Source organism: Sebastes fasciatus, chromosome 11 (genome assembly GCF_043250625.1).
Source record: "Sebastes fasciatus isolate fSebFas1 chromosome 11, fSebFas1.pri, whole genome shotgun sequence".
In the NCBI taxonomy this organism is placed as follows: domain Eukaryota; kingdom Metazoa; phylum Chordata; class Actinopteri; order Perciformes; family Sebastidae; genus Sebastes; species Sebastes fasciatus.
The window spans coordinates 24,442,119-24,458,969 of NC_133805.1; the positions used below are offsets into that span (position 1 = coordinate 24,442,119).

The window sequence follows — 16,851 nt, forward strand, 5'->3', positions numbered from 1 at the left end:
AAACACATTGCATGACTTAGTGGATAAAAGTTCAGGGGTTGCTGACACATGGAGGGTTTGTTAGCAAATAAAAACACTGTCTCCAATTGTAAATTAGGCATAAACACAGCACTACACTGCATTTCTGTTATTGTTCCTGTTATGCTGTGGTTTGTCATGTCATTAATCTCTCAGACAAAATGTAAACACATTGAGTTTTCACTGAATGTTAGAATTCCATACATTCTTCACAGAGAAGACTAGAAAAACACATTTGAATTGTAATGTATTTTCTTACTTGTCTTCCTGTATCCCAGCTGGTACAAATCAAGTGATGCTGCAGGTCACGCTCTGGCACGTGTTCATCCTCATGTGGAAACCATTTGACTGAGGTTTGCCATCTGTTAACTGAGCAAAACATTTCACTCAGCCAAAAAAAAGAAGTAAAAAAGAAAAGTGATTGAACCTGGGGCTCAAACTGTTAGACAGTGTGATTAACGAAGCCTTCTGCATGGTTTAAGACAACAACCTAACAAACAAGGCTTACATGATGGAAGTTGAGCACATGTTGAAATCATTTGTGATGGTTTTCCATTCTTTCATTTTATATTTTCAAATCAAACATTATTTGTCAGAAAAGTTTGTAAATCAAGATTAAATCCATTTATTGAAAAAAACTTTCAAAAATGTGCAAATAAACAACAAAATGTCACAAAAACATGACCTCTTGTAATCAAAGAAAACAATAAATATACAAAAATGCCACTTAGGGCTCTTAACATCTGATATTCCAGATCAGAAATATGGCTAATTCACTTCTTATTACAATTAAGGCAGTCAACCAGCTTCACTTTCAACAAACTAGAACAAAGTATATTTTTTTCTTAAGTTAAATAAAAAATATTTATTATTCAAATATATAACTAATTATATATAAAACATTTAAAAAAAAAAAAAATTTAGAGGCCTTAAATGGCAGTGTCACATTCATTTAGAAAATAAATCTTTCTGGCATTTTCACATGAGAACAAGGTCACAAAAGGTAACCTAAACATCCACTCATTAAATACAATATGCCCTTTTATCAAATATAACTATGGAATTGGGTAAGTTTTTACACAATATGCTTTTTTAAAGAAAGTTACTTACACACCCTGAACTAGATCATCAACCCTGTATCAAATGTTAGAAAAAAAAAAGCCAATACTGAATTGTTACTGTGAATATCAACTGAAGGAAAACACTCTCACAATCCCAACTGGTCATAAACAGAAAGTAAAACAGTCGTCAAGTCTCAGGATTTCCACTGGATGTGGAAAAATACAAAAATATGCACACACAAAAGTGCAGTAGGAGGCTGAAGGATTTGTCCTGGCTTACTTCCACTGGGCAGCTAATTTCTCTGAATGATATTTACCCAGTAAACCATTAAATTGGACAAATAATGACTTGTGGCTTCATAAATATCTCATGGTAAATTAATTATGTTGGCTGAGGGCAAACTGTCGTAAACTGTCTGGCAGCCAGCGGTGAAGACTAAACATGTGTAAAGGCTTTTTTTTAAGATTTCAATGGTATGTTTGAGTATCAGCTGTGCAATTACAACAAAAATGGGAAAAGGCATCTTTGAAGCGTCTTTAGAGAGAGAGGCAAAAGGTGCCTCCTGAGACTGTATAAGCGTACAGCCGAGGCGCTGTGAGTCATCAGTAATTGAGGATCTGCACATCAAACAGGTCACAAACTCCCTCGTTGTCGTCCAGGTTGAAGCTGTAGTCTATTCCTGTGTGAGGACAGAGGAGCATCAATAACACAACAAACTGTAAAACATGAACAAGACAAAAGACAGATAGAAAGACTACTTATGGATTTTTATAGAATTTTATGCTAGCAGCATAGCGCTATGAATGGCAACATCGGGCAGTAAATCATTTTGGTCCGGACTAAAATATCTCATAAAGTGTATAATGGATTGTCATTAAATTTGATTCAGATATCGGCGGTGCTGAGAGGAGGTCCCACTGAGCACTAGTAATGATATCTTCATCAGCCTCAACTGTACTTGTTTAGTGCTAATTTAGCATGCTAACACACTAAACTAAGATGTTGAACATGGTAAACATTACACCTGCTTAACATCAGCTTGTTAACATTGTCCTTTTGAGCATGTTAGCATGCAGACGTTAGCGTTAAGCTCAAAGCACCGCTTTGCCTAAATGCAATCTCACAGAACTGCTAGCATGGCTGTAGACGCTTAGTTTTGCTGATTATCTTTTTAAACAGACTGTAACCGAGTGCTGCAGGAATGAGTCTTAAAACCTGGAAATGAGTTAGCATTTTAGCACTTCCGGTTCCCTCGTCTGTTTTTTTAGTTAGATGCCTTCCAACTCGTGACTTTGGAAGCTTTCATAGGTTTTAAAAAAGGCAGTTGCTAACAAGAGGCTAAATGAGACTACCAAATGTCATCACGCCGACTCGTCCGCGATTGCATTCACAATTAAAAAAATCATAGAAGTGCTGTTAATTTGTGGAGATTATCTTGCTGAACAAAACGTATCATAAACGTGTGTTTGCCACAGAGTTTATTTTCTGCAATAATCCAATGGAAAAATCCCATTGGCTTTTTGTCAAGGGATACAGTGCGATGTTAACTTCCTCGTTGGCCTACAAAAAAACGTCATCTCTGCAGCGCTCTATAGCAAATATTTGTTCACACGATCTTTCATTTATAAAAGTTAGTTAAGTCCAGTTTTGAGATGCTTACCGTCAGTGGACATTAGCTCATCAATTAGGTCGACAGCTGCTACAAGAGAATTAAAAACAACATGTTTCCATTTCACAGTATAGTGAACATTCATTGTTCTAGACTATGTACCATTAATTCATAACCACCAAAAGCTGGATGAAAGTAGTATATTTAAATCAGCAGTATATTATTCAGCCACTTTCTCTTACCAGTCCAAGTCCAAAGCTTGGGCTCCAAACTTATAAAAGCAAGCTTAGATCTTGAGGCCTTTATAGAACCATAACTGAAGCGAATGTGAAGCAAACATTAAATTGCCCCCGAGCTTCACTGCTGGATGCAATTACAGAGTAAACAGTGTAGCTGTGTTCACATGCCTGTGCCTTACCCTCTCTGTCGTCCTTCATGTGGTCTCCAGCAGCGTTGAGCTTCAGCAGGCTGCTCACATCCAGTACAGACTGGAACTCTTGGCCCGCCAGGTCCATCTCCTGCTGCTGCTGCAACACTGCTGCCGACTGGCTGTGACACTCTGAAGGGAGCATCGGAGGAGCAACAACAGTACTTAGCTATACAATAAATTACTGACCATGTGACTCATTTCAAATTATTTTTCTGAACGGTTCCTAGCGGTATACAGGAAACTAATGCATGATATGTGCAGGTCTGCTGCAATGCAAAGTACCAGTGGGCAACTCCGGGTCTGAAAAGTGAAGCCAAGCTAGTTTCAAGTCTTCTTCAATACAGCATGATGTTCATTAAGTAAATGATGGTCCTATTTAGAGTCAAATAGACCATAAAGCAGGGGATGCTTTAGGGCGTGGCTACCTTGTGATTGACAGGACGCTACCACGGCGTTGTCCAGTCTGGGAGTTGTCCATGTTTTCGTCTTACAACTTTCACCCTTTCACAGAGTGTTTTCAGTTCATGAAAGTTAATTATAACATTTTGGGTGCCTAAAAATGTCTTATTCAGCGTTTGGTTGTACTTAGCTCCACCTTCTGGTTGCAAATAACCAAGATGGCGATGGCCAAAATGCTGAACTAGAGGCTTCAAAATGTCAATCCACAAACCAATGGGTGACGTCACAGTGACTACGTCCACTTCTTATATACAGTCTATGCATAGTAGCCATAACAGATATGATCAGTATGAGCAGTTACATTTTCCCATTACACCATTATATTAATGTAACTAGAATCACCACCTCGCGGTTGTTTGCCTCCAACAACCAGTCAAGTGGCAATGAAATTGTCATAATCAGCACATGAATTCTTGAGAATTCAAGATTTGTGAGGTCTTTTCTTTTTTCTTTTAGTATTGTGTTATAAAGTGATTACAAAACAAGTGAAGACATGTTCAGGGACATATATAAAAAAGACCAAAATATATAAAACAGAGAAAGACAAATAACAAAGTACCAGGTTGAAGAATGTATGTGTGCATGTGTGTGTGTGTGTGTGTGTGTGGTGTGATGTGGATAATGGGTGTGTGTTTGGCATTGAATGAGGCTAGATGGTAATATATGACATATATCTAATCTTAAACACATATACTGTACATATGCACACATATCTACAAATTTGAAGAAAAATTCCCTCCAGGTGTTCCTGAGATATTGCGTTCATGAGAATGGGACGTACATACGGACAAACTGACGGACAAACTGACGGACGGACAGACAACCTGAAAACATGATGCCTCCGGCCAAGGCTGTTGGCATGAAGGCATAAAAACCTCAACTGAGGATCCTCGCGCCGAAGACGGACAAAAAACAACCGTTGCCCATCTAGTTTTATAGAATATGACCAATCAAAGTTATTCAGCCTCTCCATATTCAGTATGAACAATATCAAATCTTACTACATCAATAAACTTATAAAACGAAAATGATAAAAAAGCAAATGTCTTCAAAAATAAATATGGTGCATATTATTATTATTTTACACCTTCACATTCACATCGCTATGGATAATTGGTAATTAACCCAGAGTTAGATGAGAAGATTGACACCGTTCTCATATCTGTTCAGTAAATATGAAACCAGGAGCTGGTTAGCTTAACCTGTCTAAAATAGTCCCACACATAACCCCCTGTAAATCAAGCTATTTTTACCTGGCTCTGTCTAAAGGTAAAACATGCACCTACCAGCATCTCTACACCCGGGCTATCTGCTGGACAAGCCTTTGTCAAGGTTTTCAATATTGTGTTTTACAACAGTAAAAAATGTTTAGTGTTTATTTTGTTGCTGTTGTAATTCCTCATTTTTTCTGGAAGAAAGGTCTGACTGAGTTTCACTTGATGACGAGTCCGTTAGCATGTTAGCCAGTTTTATCTGTGCTTACACATCGTGACTCATCCTATTCTTAGAAACCTAGATCCGGATAAGGAAGTGATTTTTCTTTCACACAGACTGGAAGTTTATTCTATGTTTAGCCTGTTACCATGACATGATGTGGGGACAGATCTGTCTTTCTGTCTGGCTTGGGGCAACCAGGCAATGTGGTGCGTCATGTGTGATATACATACAAGATGTCTCTTCAACAGCAAATCATTTCTTCTTCTTCGCTGCTCCAAAACAGTAGCCTTCACTGTGCTGTTGCCCTGGATGTATCGTGGCTGCCACTGGCAACTACTGTTTTAGAGCAGCGAAGCAGAACTGATTGCAGGTAGTTTGCCACGTGACGATAGCAAACAACAACAGTGCGGTGCTAGTCGATAGTGTAACAGCAACGTAGGTCAGAGTGAGGAAAATGTCAGCCATTTGGCAATAATTCACAGTGGAACATCAAACAATTAAAACGGCGATATGTACAGTAAGGCTTTCGTTTCGAGGTTTGGCAGTACTCTAGTAGGGTGTGGGAATATTGCATCCTACAGGACAAATTAGCATACAGGCTGTTTAGAGAATAGGGAATTGTTATTTATTCCTAGCTTCATTTATTTATGTTCTTTGTGACTGACAAACTGAATAATAAAAGAAAGTTCTATTGCATTCATTCTCTGTATGTATTAAGTCGTGTTTTACAAAGGGTTTAACCTGAGCCAGGCCATACAACAAAGATAGTAATCATGTCACATCCATACATGGTCAGCAGTTATATCATAATAATACTAACTATATATATTTTTTTATCACGCAGGTATCAGATCGGTACTTGATATCCGCAGATACCCCAAGTTCAGGTATCGGAATCGGTATCTGGAAGGAAAAAATGGTATCGGAACATCTCTAGTTACATTATGATCACATGCTATAATAGATACAAGCAGTGACTTTTTAAAAAAAATGTCCTTTCATTTCATTCCTTGCATGTCAGGACAAGCTGACATCTGATATTTCTGGGTCAGCTGATGGACAGCAAACCTTTTAAGGCAATAAATCAACCAAATTCACATGATTCATTTCCTAACGCAAGTGTTTTCTTACCGTTTGTCTTGACAGTTCTTGGAACATCTTTGATTGCAACACAGAGATTTGAAAAAGTGTCTCTGCCAATATTTAGTCTACCAGCATTGTGGGCAAAACAGTTTACTCTCAGTGTAATGCAACACAGATCAACAACAAGGAGATCCTCTGATAACAGTAGAGTTACAGTAAGAAAGGACGGCAGCATCTGACCTTTAGAGCATTGGGTGTTGAAAGTTCATTCTTACAGTTTAAATTGAGTAATCGTTTTGCACACCCAGCATTCATTAGCTGTTTTTTCTCATTGATGCAGTCAGATCGAAACTAGCTTCCCACTCATTTCTGTGAGGAACGAGACCAGACACACACTTGCAGAGCTGTTATATTAAACTGTTTCTTTAGTTTTGGCTTGGTGGCAACTGAGTCTGATGTCTAGTAGGCTTGTTTCGGTGGGCGATATCACTGGTGGCATTTGGTACACAACCAGGACATTTCACTGTGGACATCCAACACTATTTATGATAGGACACAAAACAAAAGTGATAACTGATAAAACGGGAGAGAAACCTAATCTTAACGTCTTGTGACTCAAGGGGTGGAGGATGTTATTTCAGATAGATCATGACAGGATTTGATGAAATGAAAGTGCCCCAGTGTGACAGTACTTTGGGGTTATTGTAAAGCTAGCTGTTCTGTATAGGCCACTGTTTATTCAATGTGTAAGGGATTCAGTTTTTGTGAGGCCTGTTTTATGATATTGTCAGACATAATGTGTGGACGGAAAAGGTGTACATCGACCAATATTTGATATATTTGTATAAGCTATTGAAGCCGTTGCTGGCTTTATTAATTTAATTATTTCTGTTATTAAGCTTCTACTGTATGTATAAACTGTATCTCTGCTCAAAATATAAAAATCTGTCTGTTGAATTTTGTTCACTGCAGAGAATCCATCAAAAGTCAGTAACAATTGCATGTGCTGTTTTTCTTCTAGAAGAACTTAGTAAGCATTAAAAACCTCAAAGTCAGTTACTTACCCATCTGCACATCAGGAGGGGTGGACGATGGCATCAGCACTTCATCATGTTCTGGCAGCACCATCTGGTGGTCTGAGCAGAGAGAGTCCTGGCTGCAGTAGGAGGAGGTGGTGGTGGTGGTGGAGTTGGAGCACACCGACGAGGAGAGAGGGAACCTCTGCAAGCTCGGGGGGATGCTGGGTGGACTTGGCATTGGACAGATGTCATCAGTGGGCGGCACAGGGAACACCACGGGTATCGTGGAGTCTGAATCTCTGTTGATGAGCATGACCTGGATGGGAGCCGAGTGGCTGCGGAGGTTCACCTGGTACTTCTTCTGACCACTCTGGCCCTACGGAGCAGCAGTGTGGAGATAAGTTCATCATCATCATTACAGCAGCTATAATCGATCATTTTTATATATACAATGGATCACAGGACTGCTTGTGTGTGAGAGGGGAGAACTTTACTGTTTTGGTTCACTCTCACTGCTCTCATCACATAGTTTTCAGCCACAGCAAGCAGCTGTTTCCAGCAAAACTCTAGTATAGTGGAGCATTTAGCAGCTAAAGAGTCAGGTATTTCCATCAGGAGTTAGAGATCAAAAAGCTAAAGAGAGCAAATATTGGATTTAAATTCATCAGGTGGCCAGACTAATATTATATCTGCTAGAGGTTTAAATGGACAAGCGTTTGCTAACAAGTTTGTCTTATCAACTGAAAAGGTGATGATATGTCAGTGTTATATCCACAGCTTGTTTCTGCTTCCCCCAAGTGGCCGCAGGTTTGATTTCTTCACAGACATGGAGAGTAGTTATTTAAGCGAGGTCTCCACCAAGAAGTTTCTGGTAATTTCAGTCCCGAGACTACTTTTCAAGGAAATCAAAGGTTCCTTTGGCCCATTGTTGTCTGCGTTTCCATAGTGCTCTAAAGACCTACGAAGATTAATGCAAGTTCCTCAAAAGGTTCCTAGTTCTGGGGGAAAGTTCCTGTGGTTGAAAAGGGGCTTTAGAAAAAGAGGTTTATGAATCTAAGCTAAAGTAGAGCACCTCTGGAGGACCAGCTCCATGTGATACCTACTTAGGATTTCTTAATAAGTTTGAAAATTGTGATGTCACTGTGTTGATAAATATTACAGGGTTCCTACATATTTTCCATTTACAAATCCCATACTTTTCCAGTCTCAAATTTCCAGACTACTCTAGTTTTTTCAGCCCATATTTGACTTTGTGATTTGGGGAGGATACTGTGACAAGATTTTACACAGTTTCCAGCTTTCTTTTCCCATTTGGAATTGTTAACCAACAAGGCTTTGTATTTGGGATTGTCAAGCCAGCCTCTAAGAAAACTTGCATTTATCCACTGTGGTCGTTCAGTCCACAGCCCTACGCAGAAAGTTGGACAATGTTCCACTGTGATACATCTTGCACCTGGGGCAAAGCAGCCTGCAGGCTGTGACAGGCCCCGTACATGCACTTCTGTCGTTCTAGGCGAAAAACAAATTATGCCGCCTCTCTATTAGCAACAGGGACCGAAATCCATCCAGGGACTTTGAGATGGAGAGGCCTTTTATGCGAGCGACCATATGACGCGAGTCGATGCATTTTGGGCAGTAATTTTAACACTAATACAGCTTTAGTAGGATAAAGAGAATCTGATGATGCTGAAGACCTTCAAGACACTTCATAGTGGATGACACGTCCTCAGCTTGTATGAGCACGTCCCCACTGCACTGAATCAAAACAAGACCGGCCGGGCAAGCCGAGGTGAGCAGGAACACTAGTCACAGTTCATCATGTTCATGATGTAAATGACTGAGCCTATCAGATTTCAACAAAAGGAACAGTACAAATTGGGAGAGGCCGCTCGTATCCCCCCTCAATATTGAAAGTATTAGATTGGCCCAGTCTGACAGGCGGCGTTTCGCTCTGTGCTGTCTGCCTGCAGTTACTGCTTGGTTGCTTTTATTTTGCTCATAATGAAAGGTTGGCCCACATTACGGCGCCAAAGTGTCGCCCTAGGCTATTGCCTAGTTCGCCTATATGGACGCACCGGCCCTGGTTTTGACGTAAAGGCGTAAAGGCAACTCTGCGTAGGAATGTGCGTTCAGTCGCATGCCATAGCCTACTTCTTGCCTTACTCTGGACGACATCAAGCTCGCTCTGGCCCGGGCTCACTCACACATTTTGGATGCACTGGCTGCTCCACACGCCATAAAAACACTATGATCTATGACTACGTTTGTATGATCAACTTATTTTTAGAAATTCCGAATTTTATATTTTAGAAAACAGGGCAATAGTCTGGGAACAGAAATGTTTACCATACTTATCCAGACCTGGAAAATACTAAAATCAAATTCCATACTTTTTCATACTGTGTAGGAACCCTGTATTAAAGCAAATACACTCAAGTGTACAGAATAAGCAGCCAAATGTAATGAGAACCCTGTCCCTTATTAGCAAGATTGTTTTCCATTTCCAGTTAGACTTCACATGTCACAAGAAACTATTATCTTGTACATGTGGTTTACCACAGAAAACAAGGAACACATTATGAATTCTTGTCTTTCTGGTGACTATTAACGTTAAGATAGTGCAGAACAAAATCCCATGTATCCCAATCAATAAAGAAAAGGTTGTAAGAAGTGACCAACCGTTTCAGGTAGCGGTACCTCCAGCTGGGTCCCAGCAGGAGCCACTACAGCAAGAAGAGTGCCGCCGCTGAAGGCATTGCAGATGTCTTCATGTGTGACAAATCTATAAGTGGAGGGGTGTTAAGGAAACAGGAGCTGGATTACTTATGGGAGGAAAATTGGAGACAATAAACTGGAAAAACAAGACTGTGAGCATTGTGCAAGTCAGGATTAGCCTGGCTGTGATTTCACAAGAGACCGACAATAGCAATTATATTTATAATCCTTCCTTTATAGCATTTTCCTATTAAGAAAACAATGTTCAGAGAGATCAAGTCGTTTTTTTCCCTCTGAAATGAATAAATGGGGTTCCAAGAGGACTAGAGTTACAAACTGTAGAAAGAGTAGAAAAAAAAAAATCAAGATCAACATTACATCACACCTGAAGCCTCAGTAGTAAATGTTTTTAACACTTGAAGCAGCAGTGGGTAGAAATGGAGCAAATATGATTAAAAAAAAGTTATTTTTATAAAACGGTCACTATATCCTGGCAGTAGTGCATTAGACAGGTCATCTGAAAAAAATCATGTGCATCTGTGACCTCCAGTATTTCTAATGGCATCTGCAAGATTTCACAGACCGGAGGAAAACAACCAATCAGAGCCGATCTGGAGTCTGCCGTCCAGCTGCAGTCTATGAGAGCCACGAGTCAATCACTCTCGAACTTTGACCAAACGGTCAAACTAGGCTGCGCTGATCAAATATGAATCAACATTCTGTTACTGTAATGCCTATTTCACTCCTCAAATGTTTTCAGAAACATCTTGTAGTGTACTGTTTAGCTGTAAAATGAGAAAGTTTGTGACCCAGCAGCCATGTTGAGAACAGTTGAAGAAATACCAAGCACCGCCCACCAGCCAGAGCACAGCCAATAGGAACGCTCTCTCTGAAAGTCTCCCGTCACGGGCTAGATTTTTTAAAACAGAGCCATGAGGAGGAGCAGAAGTCTAGTTATCTCTCAGAACACTTGATTTACAATATGCTGAAAGGTTATGGAATTTTTGCCCCACGATGCCAAAAACATTCTACCTACTGAAGCTTCAATATGTTCATGAATGGTGGTGTATCCACTTTTAAATTGGCTAAATTAGAGAGTTAAGAAAAGAAATACACTAAACCATTGACCTGAATTGGACTAAACATAAACCTTAAAGTTGGTATAAGCAAAACATCTCTATTCAATGCCAGATTGCATAAAAGGATATGTGCTGGTGAAGGGATCGTGGTTAAGGTGTTTGATGTTCTCCTCTAGCCATGCCTTCTGGTTGTCCAGCTCTTTCTCTTGAGCCTCCAGCTCTGAGATTTGGGCCTTCAAAACCTTCACCTGCTCCAGCACCTCCTGAGTTTGGCTGCCTGAGTTCTCTCCCCTGGACAATGAAGATCAGAGAAGCAGGCATGAGGCAAGAGCACAACTCGTATACTAGTAATGTTATTGCTCCATTTTGGCAGGTTAACAGGCAACTTAAAATTAGATTTGGCTGCTTAATTGTAAAAATGTTTGAATTCAATGCTTAAAAAGGTGAGGAAAGAAGAAGCTTCTTTCCCATGTACAGTAGCATAGGAAGTCCTCTAAAATTTCTCACACTGACAACATTCAAAAGTTAAAAGATATCGAGGCAATTACTTATCAGTAAGACAGTAAATATGTCACTGATTCTAAAATATGAAAATAGTTTTTTCACACCTCCACTGGATTATGTTCTTGTTTTTCTTCTCGATCAACCCGACTCCTTCCAGTACGTTGGTAATGTCGTATATCCTCCTCTTCTGCCTCACTGCCAAGCTGTCTGCAGCCTGTTAATTCAGTCAGACATTTCCATAAAGGGTCTTACTGAGCAGCAGCTTAATATGAACCAGCGTTGACAAGATGCATCACAGACACTTTTACCAGGCTTTAACAGGAAACCTGGAATTTCTGTAAGACACATTTATTGAGAGACTCAAACAAAGCCAACAAATGATGAAGGATTTGGCAAATTAAGCTGCACAAACAGAAAATAAAACCCCTTGGCAGAAGAGGACGGTTACAATGGCAGAGGAGGAAGGAGGAGGAAGGAGGAGGGAAAGGGTCTAAGGAGCCTGCTGTGTAAACATTACCCAGCTTTGGCGCGCAAGAAGGGAGGGAAAACTACTTATCAGTGGGATGAAAAGAAGGTAGATTTGTGGAAGACACTTCAGGTAGGTCTGGCAAGGATTCATCCACATGTCTAAACACTAAGGGTAGATCATGGTGCAACAAAGTCAATCACAACCTTGATGTTTGAGGGGAAGGGATATAAAAATGTCACCATTCACTGTTAGTTAGCTGATAGCAGACAGCAGACATATTGCAACTACCGACTATTTTCATTATCGATCATCTTCTCAATTATTGTTTGGTCTATAAAACATCACAAAACTGTGTCCTTCCCAGTTTCTCCCAGTCCAAAGCGACACCTTCAAATGTTTTGTCTGAACAACTATTCAAAACACAGTTATTCAGCTACTATATTAAATAGTATTATTAAATAATAAAATAGAAAAATACTGCAACTCTAGAGTAGCTGGAACCAGAGAGTTGGGTATTTTGTCGCCAAACAAATGACTCAAAACAATTGTCAAAATAGTTGTACAGGAATGATGACTTAAAAGGGAGATGGTGCTACTCTACTGGTTCCCAGTGTGGGGGGTCTGGATATCCCAGAGGCTCCTAAGATAAATCTGAATCTCAGGGCCCTGAAAACAAAAAAACAAAAAGATACATCACTGTTTGGTCGCCCTGGTAAATATAATAGATATGCAATTGGTGACACTGACTCAGAGTAAATCATTATTTTGTTTTAAGGTGTTAGGATCCAAAAAGATTGGGAGCCATGGTGCTAGACAGCTCCGACTGGTGTCAAACTGTTAAGAAAGATCGTTTAATGGAGGGTGGAAGAAGTCTTCAGATCTTTTACTTGAGTAAAAGTATCAATACTACAATGTTAACATACTCTGATACAAGTAAAAGTCCTGCTTTCAAAATCTTACTTAAGTAAAAGTACAAAAGTATCAGCAACAAAATCTACTTAAAGTACCAAAAGTAAAAGTACTCATCATAAGGAATGATCCATTTCAGAAATATGTTATATTATTGAATTATAATTATTAATGCACATTTGTGTGTTCATCACTTAAATGTTGCAGCTGGTAAAAGTGGAGTTAATTTTAATTACTCTGTATTAGGGATGCACCGATACCAATACCAGGTAGGATGTCGGGCCGATACTGAATCAAATAGCTGGATTGGGTATCGGTGACATCGGCCAGTCTATTAAATTCAGTTCTACATTTATATAATATTTATATTATGTACTTAATAACAATGAATTGTAATTCCTGTTTAAGTTTTGACCAATTTGTTGCTGCATTAAAAAGGTTTACACTTGAATTGTAATTCCAATTGTATGATTTATTATTTTAATAATGAATAACAATTTACTAAATTTATATCTATATATTATATTGTTTTAGAAAGTTAGGAAAGCAATGTTTAAGTCAAGCCTGATGTTGTCTTCACTTCCTTAATCCACCCATTTGTGCCTGCAACTGAAAATTTTAATTTCCTTCGGTGGAAGTGTTCTCTGGGCTCGCTTAAGCACAAATGTGCAGAAATCGGTCAAACCGTTTGACTGAAAAGTGAGTTCTTATCACACTATATGTAGTATTTGGGCACATGGGACTGCTGTTTTTTGCAATAGACTCCATCATATTTTAGGAAAAAACAGTTGCGATTTTTTCAAAAAATCCTAAATTTGGCTATTAATGAATGTGTGATTTTTCATGTGATCTAAAGATTTCAAAGTTGTTCTGTTAGATATTTGCCCAAAGTTGGTCTCCAAATTTCAAGATTTTTGATCAATCAGAACAAATGTTTTTCCTTATCATACTAGATATAGTCTTTGGGCACAAATGGGTTAAACACTGGTATCGGATCGGTACTCGGTATCGGCTGATACCAAAAGTCCATGTATCGGTATCGGGACTGAAAAAGTTGAATCCCTACTCTTCATACTGCTGGGAGGCTTAACCTTTAATAATATATTAATAATAATATTTTGTATCAATAATCTAATTTTGCAAAGTAACTAAATTTTTTAAATGAATGTAGTGGAGTGAAAAGCATATTATTTCCCTCTGAGATACAGTGGAGTAGAAGTAGAAAGTAGCATAAAATGGAAATACTCAAGTAAAGTACCTCAAAATTGTACTTAAGTACAGTACTTGAATAAATAATATACTTAGTTATAATTCCACCACTGGTGTAATCTAGTGGTTCCCCCAAATAATGCGCTTTAGGCACCTCCACGGGTAATTAAAAGTTTTTTTTAGGGGAGAATTAACATTCAATTTCACTCTGATTGATTAGGCTAATTCTACCTGTCAAAAGATGATCCATAATACATGTAGTCATAATCGACATAGTCTTATGTTATATAACTTCATCTTTAATGGGACTGCTTTTTCTAGTCTACTTTATAGGGAGGGAGAGGGGGGATAACATAACATTTCTGGGACCCCCTAGCAGGGCCTAAAATTAAGTTTTTTCCTCATGTGCCCCTCTGGCAGGTCACTAAACATTTCTACTAGCTACACAATTTTTTTGTCTGCCACTTCTGAAATCTATGTAGAATACTTTAGAATAATAAACACAAGGACTGTGTTTGGCAAAAATCTGAGGATACGATACGTATCATTACGTTACAATATATTGCGGTACTGTAAGCAATATATTGTGACTTTTTAAAAATCTAATTTTAGGAAAACTGTCATAGTATAAAGAACACACTGCCATATGCATACAATCCATACAATACAATCAATTTTTTTAACTTTTTTATGCAATCAGAATAGTAAGATTTGCTTTTTATTTCGGAGGACGAATATCTTTGCAAATAAAATAAAGTATTGATTGAGGTAATCTTTGCTTTTAAACTATTAATTAGAAATCAATACAGGGTTTTTGAGAATCCATACAGTATCAAAAAACATAATATTGCAATACTCCATATTTTGTTATTTTCAGGCAGTGGTAATAGACAGTAGAAACATGGATCATGTAACCTTAATCCCTGACTATTTTTAATTTAGGAATTGCTTTTTAAAAATAATAAAAAATTATATAATCTGCCACTTTTTAATAGTCGTGTATCACAGCTGTTACTCTGCACTATATTCAGTTTTAACAGTTTTCTTCATCTCCTTGTATTTTTATATCTGGTATATTTTTTTTGTACTTTGTACTTTGCACTACTAACTTTTTCACTGCCTTTTTACCAACATGTTTTGCACTATGGAACTGAGATGCTGGAAACTTGAATTTCCCTCGGGATCAATAAAGTTACTATCTATCTATCTATCTATCTATGGTGGCAGGTGACTTGACATGTTGACCTGCCACAGCCAACACTTACTGTTATTTGTCCAGTGGCAAGGTGCTAATTTCCTTCCCTGCCCCCTAGCCTCACTTTTAATGTAATTTACAATGTAAACTAGCTTATTTCCATTAACAATGTGACTGTAAACTGGTGTCTCCACACACCTCCTCTGTCAACACGCGTGTTGCTGCTGGTGAGTTTGTGTTATTGAACCAGAGACGAGGAGGTAATGGCGGCTAGCTAGTCCACCTGTTAAACTAATCAATGCACCTGAGTGGTTTGTGACTGACAGCCCTTTGTTCACAAGCTGACACTGAAGAACAACACCGAGTAATTCCCCCCAAAACACCGCAGAAACAACAACACTGAGCCGCCTGCTGCTGCTCGACGTCTCACTGACCACTTTCAGATCCAGGACGCCATCCTTCGCCTCTTGAAGCAGACTCACAAACTTCATGGTGAGGAGACCCAAACTTTTCTCGTGTCGACTCGGTGTCGTTGGGACAGTCTCCGTCGCCTCAAACTCCATCTTCTCTTTCTATGAAACAGAGTTACATTTAGTCAACCGACTGTGTTTAACTCGCGTTACAGATAACGAACATTTCTCTCTGTTACCTCGACGGGACGACGGCAGACAGTACCTGGAGGCTTTTTAAATCAACGGACGTTACGTTAGGTTACAGTTGCCACGGCAACCCTTGTCCCGCTCGCCCCCCCTGTCAGTGACGCCCCTCCTCAACCAGAATCTGACCCCGCCCCCCTCTGATGTATGGGACAGACAACATGATCAGGAACTCATGATCAATAGGTATGGAAGACAAAAAAAGGACATTAAAAACTAAAGCAAGTAAAATAAGAATACTCTTGGAAAACCCAGATTATACTACGTCAAAATTAAGAGATACCAAGTCTCATAATTTTGACTGTTTGTAACTTCTTACATGTATAAATCAATCCGGGTCGGTGTCCCTTGCACGCTCGCGTCTGGCCACACTGTTCAGACTCAGACTCCAACACAAACTACACGGAAGCACCAAAACCGCAAAGTTATATCAAGTGCAGCCCGTCTGTTAAACAGTGTTGGCCGCGGTTAGCGACCGTAGCTTTGGCATACAGGGCCGGAGTCTCTGCTGTACTCTGCTCCTCTGCTTCTCTGTTCCTCTGCCTAACTTCACTCAGCTCGCTCCACCTCACGTGCATGCGCGCACACTACACACTGCAGAAGACTTCGTAGCTCTGAGAATATCTAGTGAATGTACAGTGGACGTTTGTGCAGAAATAAATGCTGCAGCTCCTCCAGACCAACAGAGGTTTCCCGTGTCTTGTGAAGTGACGGGGCTCCGCAGCGAGAAACGTTATCGTCTCCGACCAGGTGACGGTGTCTTCCCTGTTTCCTCTGGCCTTGGTCAAGAGGCTGAGGCAGGAAAAGCAAACACTAGGATCAGAAGTGATTCATGGAGAGACCTTCGTCTGGTCAGCTAATATTACTGCTAAGCAGCTGAAATATAGAGTGATATTGTGGTTTTAGCTGACGTGTGTCGCCTCAATGTTTTGAGCGATGCTCGTTCATGTCTATTTAGAGCGAGCAAGTGCGAGCCCGACGCTGACTTTCATTGACTT

At 39.5% G+C, this 16,851-nt stretch overlaps 1 protein-coding gene across 4 annotated transcripts; it reads right to left on the reverse strand.

The window, feature by feature from the left end:
• Positions 1–619: 619 nt before the first annotated feature.
• On the reverse strand, positions 620–15,968 carry e2f5 (E2F transcription factor 5). Of its 4 annotated transcripts, none has more exons than XM_074651759.1 (9): positions 15,847–15,968; positions 15,632–15,769; positions 11,520–11,629; positions 11,041–11,202; positions 9,797–9,905; positions 7,163–7,493; positions 3,108–3,248; positions 2,741–2,776; positions 620–1,759 (listed from the first exon to the last, which is right to left on the reverse strand). In XM_074651759.1, the coding sequence occupies exons 2-9, from the start codon at positions 15,758–15,760 to the stop codon at positions 1,683–1,685; spliced, it is 1,095 nt and encodes a 364-aa protein (XP_074507860.1). In that variant the 5' UTR covers positions 15,761–15,769; positions 15,847–15,968; the 3' UTR covers positions 620–1,682. The 4 variants fall into 4 exon arrangements, with proteins under 4 accessions (XP_074507860.1, XP_074507858.1, XP_074507859.1 ...); XM_074651757.1 differs by having other exon boundaries at positions 2,741–2,779; XM_074651758.1 differs by having other exon boundaries at positions 2,741–2,779; positions 15,873–15,891.
• Between the last annotated feature and the right edge of the window lie 883 nt (positions 15,969–16,851).

Coding starts and splice junctions, on each gene's coding strand:
- e2f5 (XM_074651757.1), bottom strand. CDS start 15,760: ATGGAGTTTGAGGCGACGGAGACTGTCCCAACGACACCGAGTCGACAC. Junction 11,203..11,519: donor AAGAACATAATCCAGTGGAG/GTGTGAAAAAAC, acceptor TTCATTGTCCAG/GGGAGAGAACTCAGGCAGCC. Junction 7,494..9,796: donor AGGTACCGCTACCTGAAACG/GTTGGTCACTTC, acceptor GCTGCTCCGTAG/GGCCAGAGTGGTCAGAAGAA.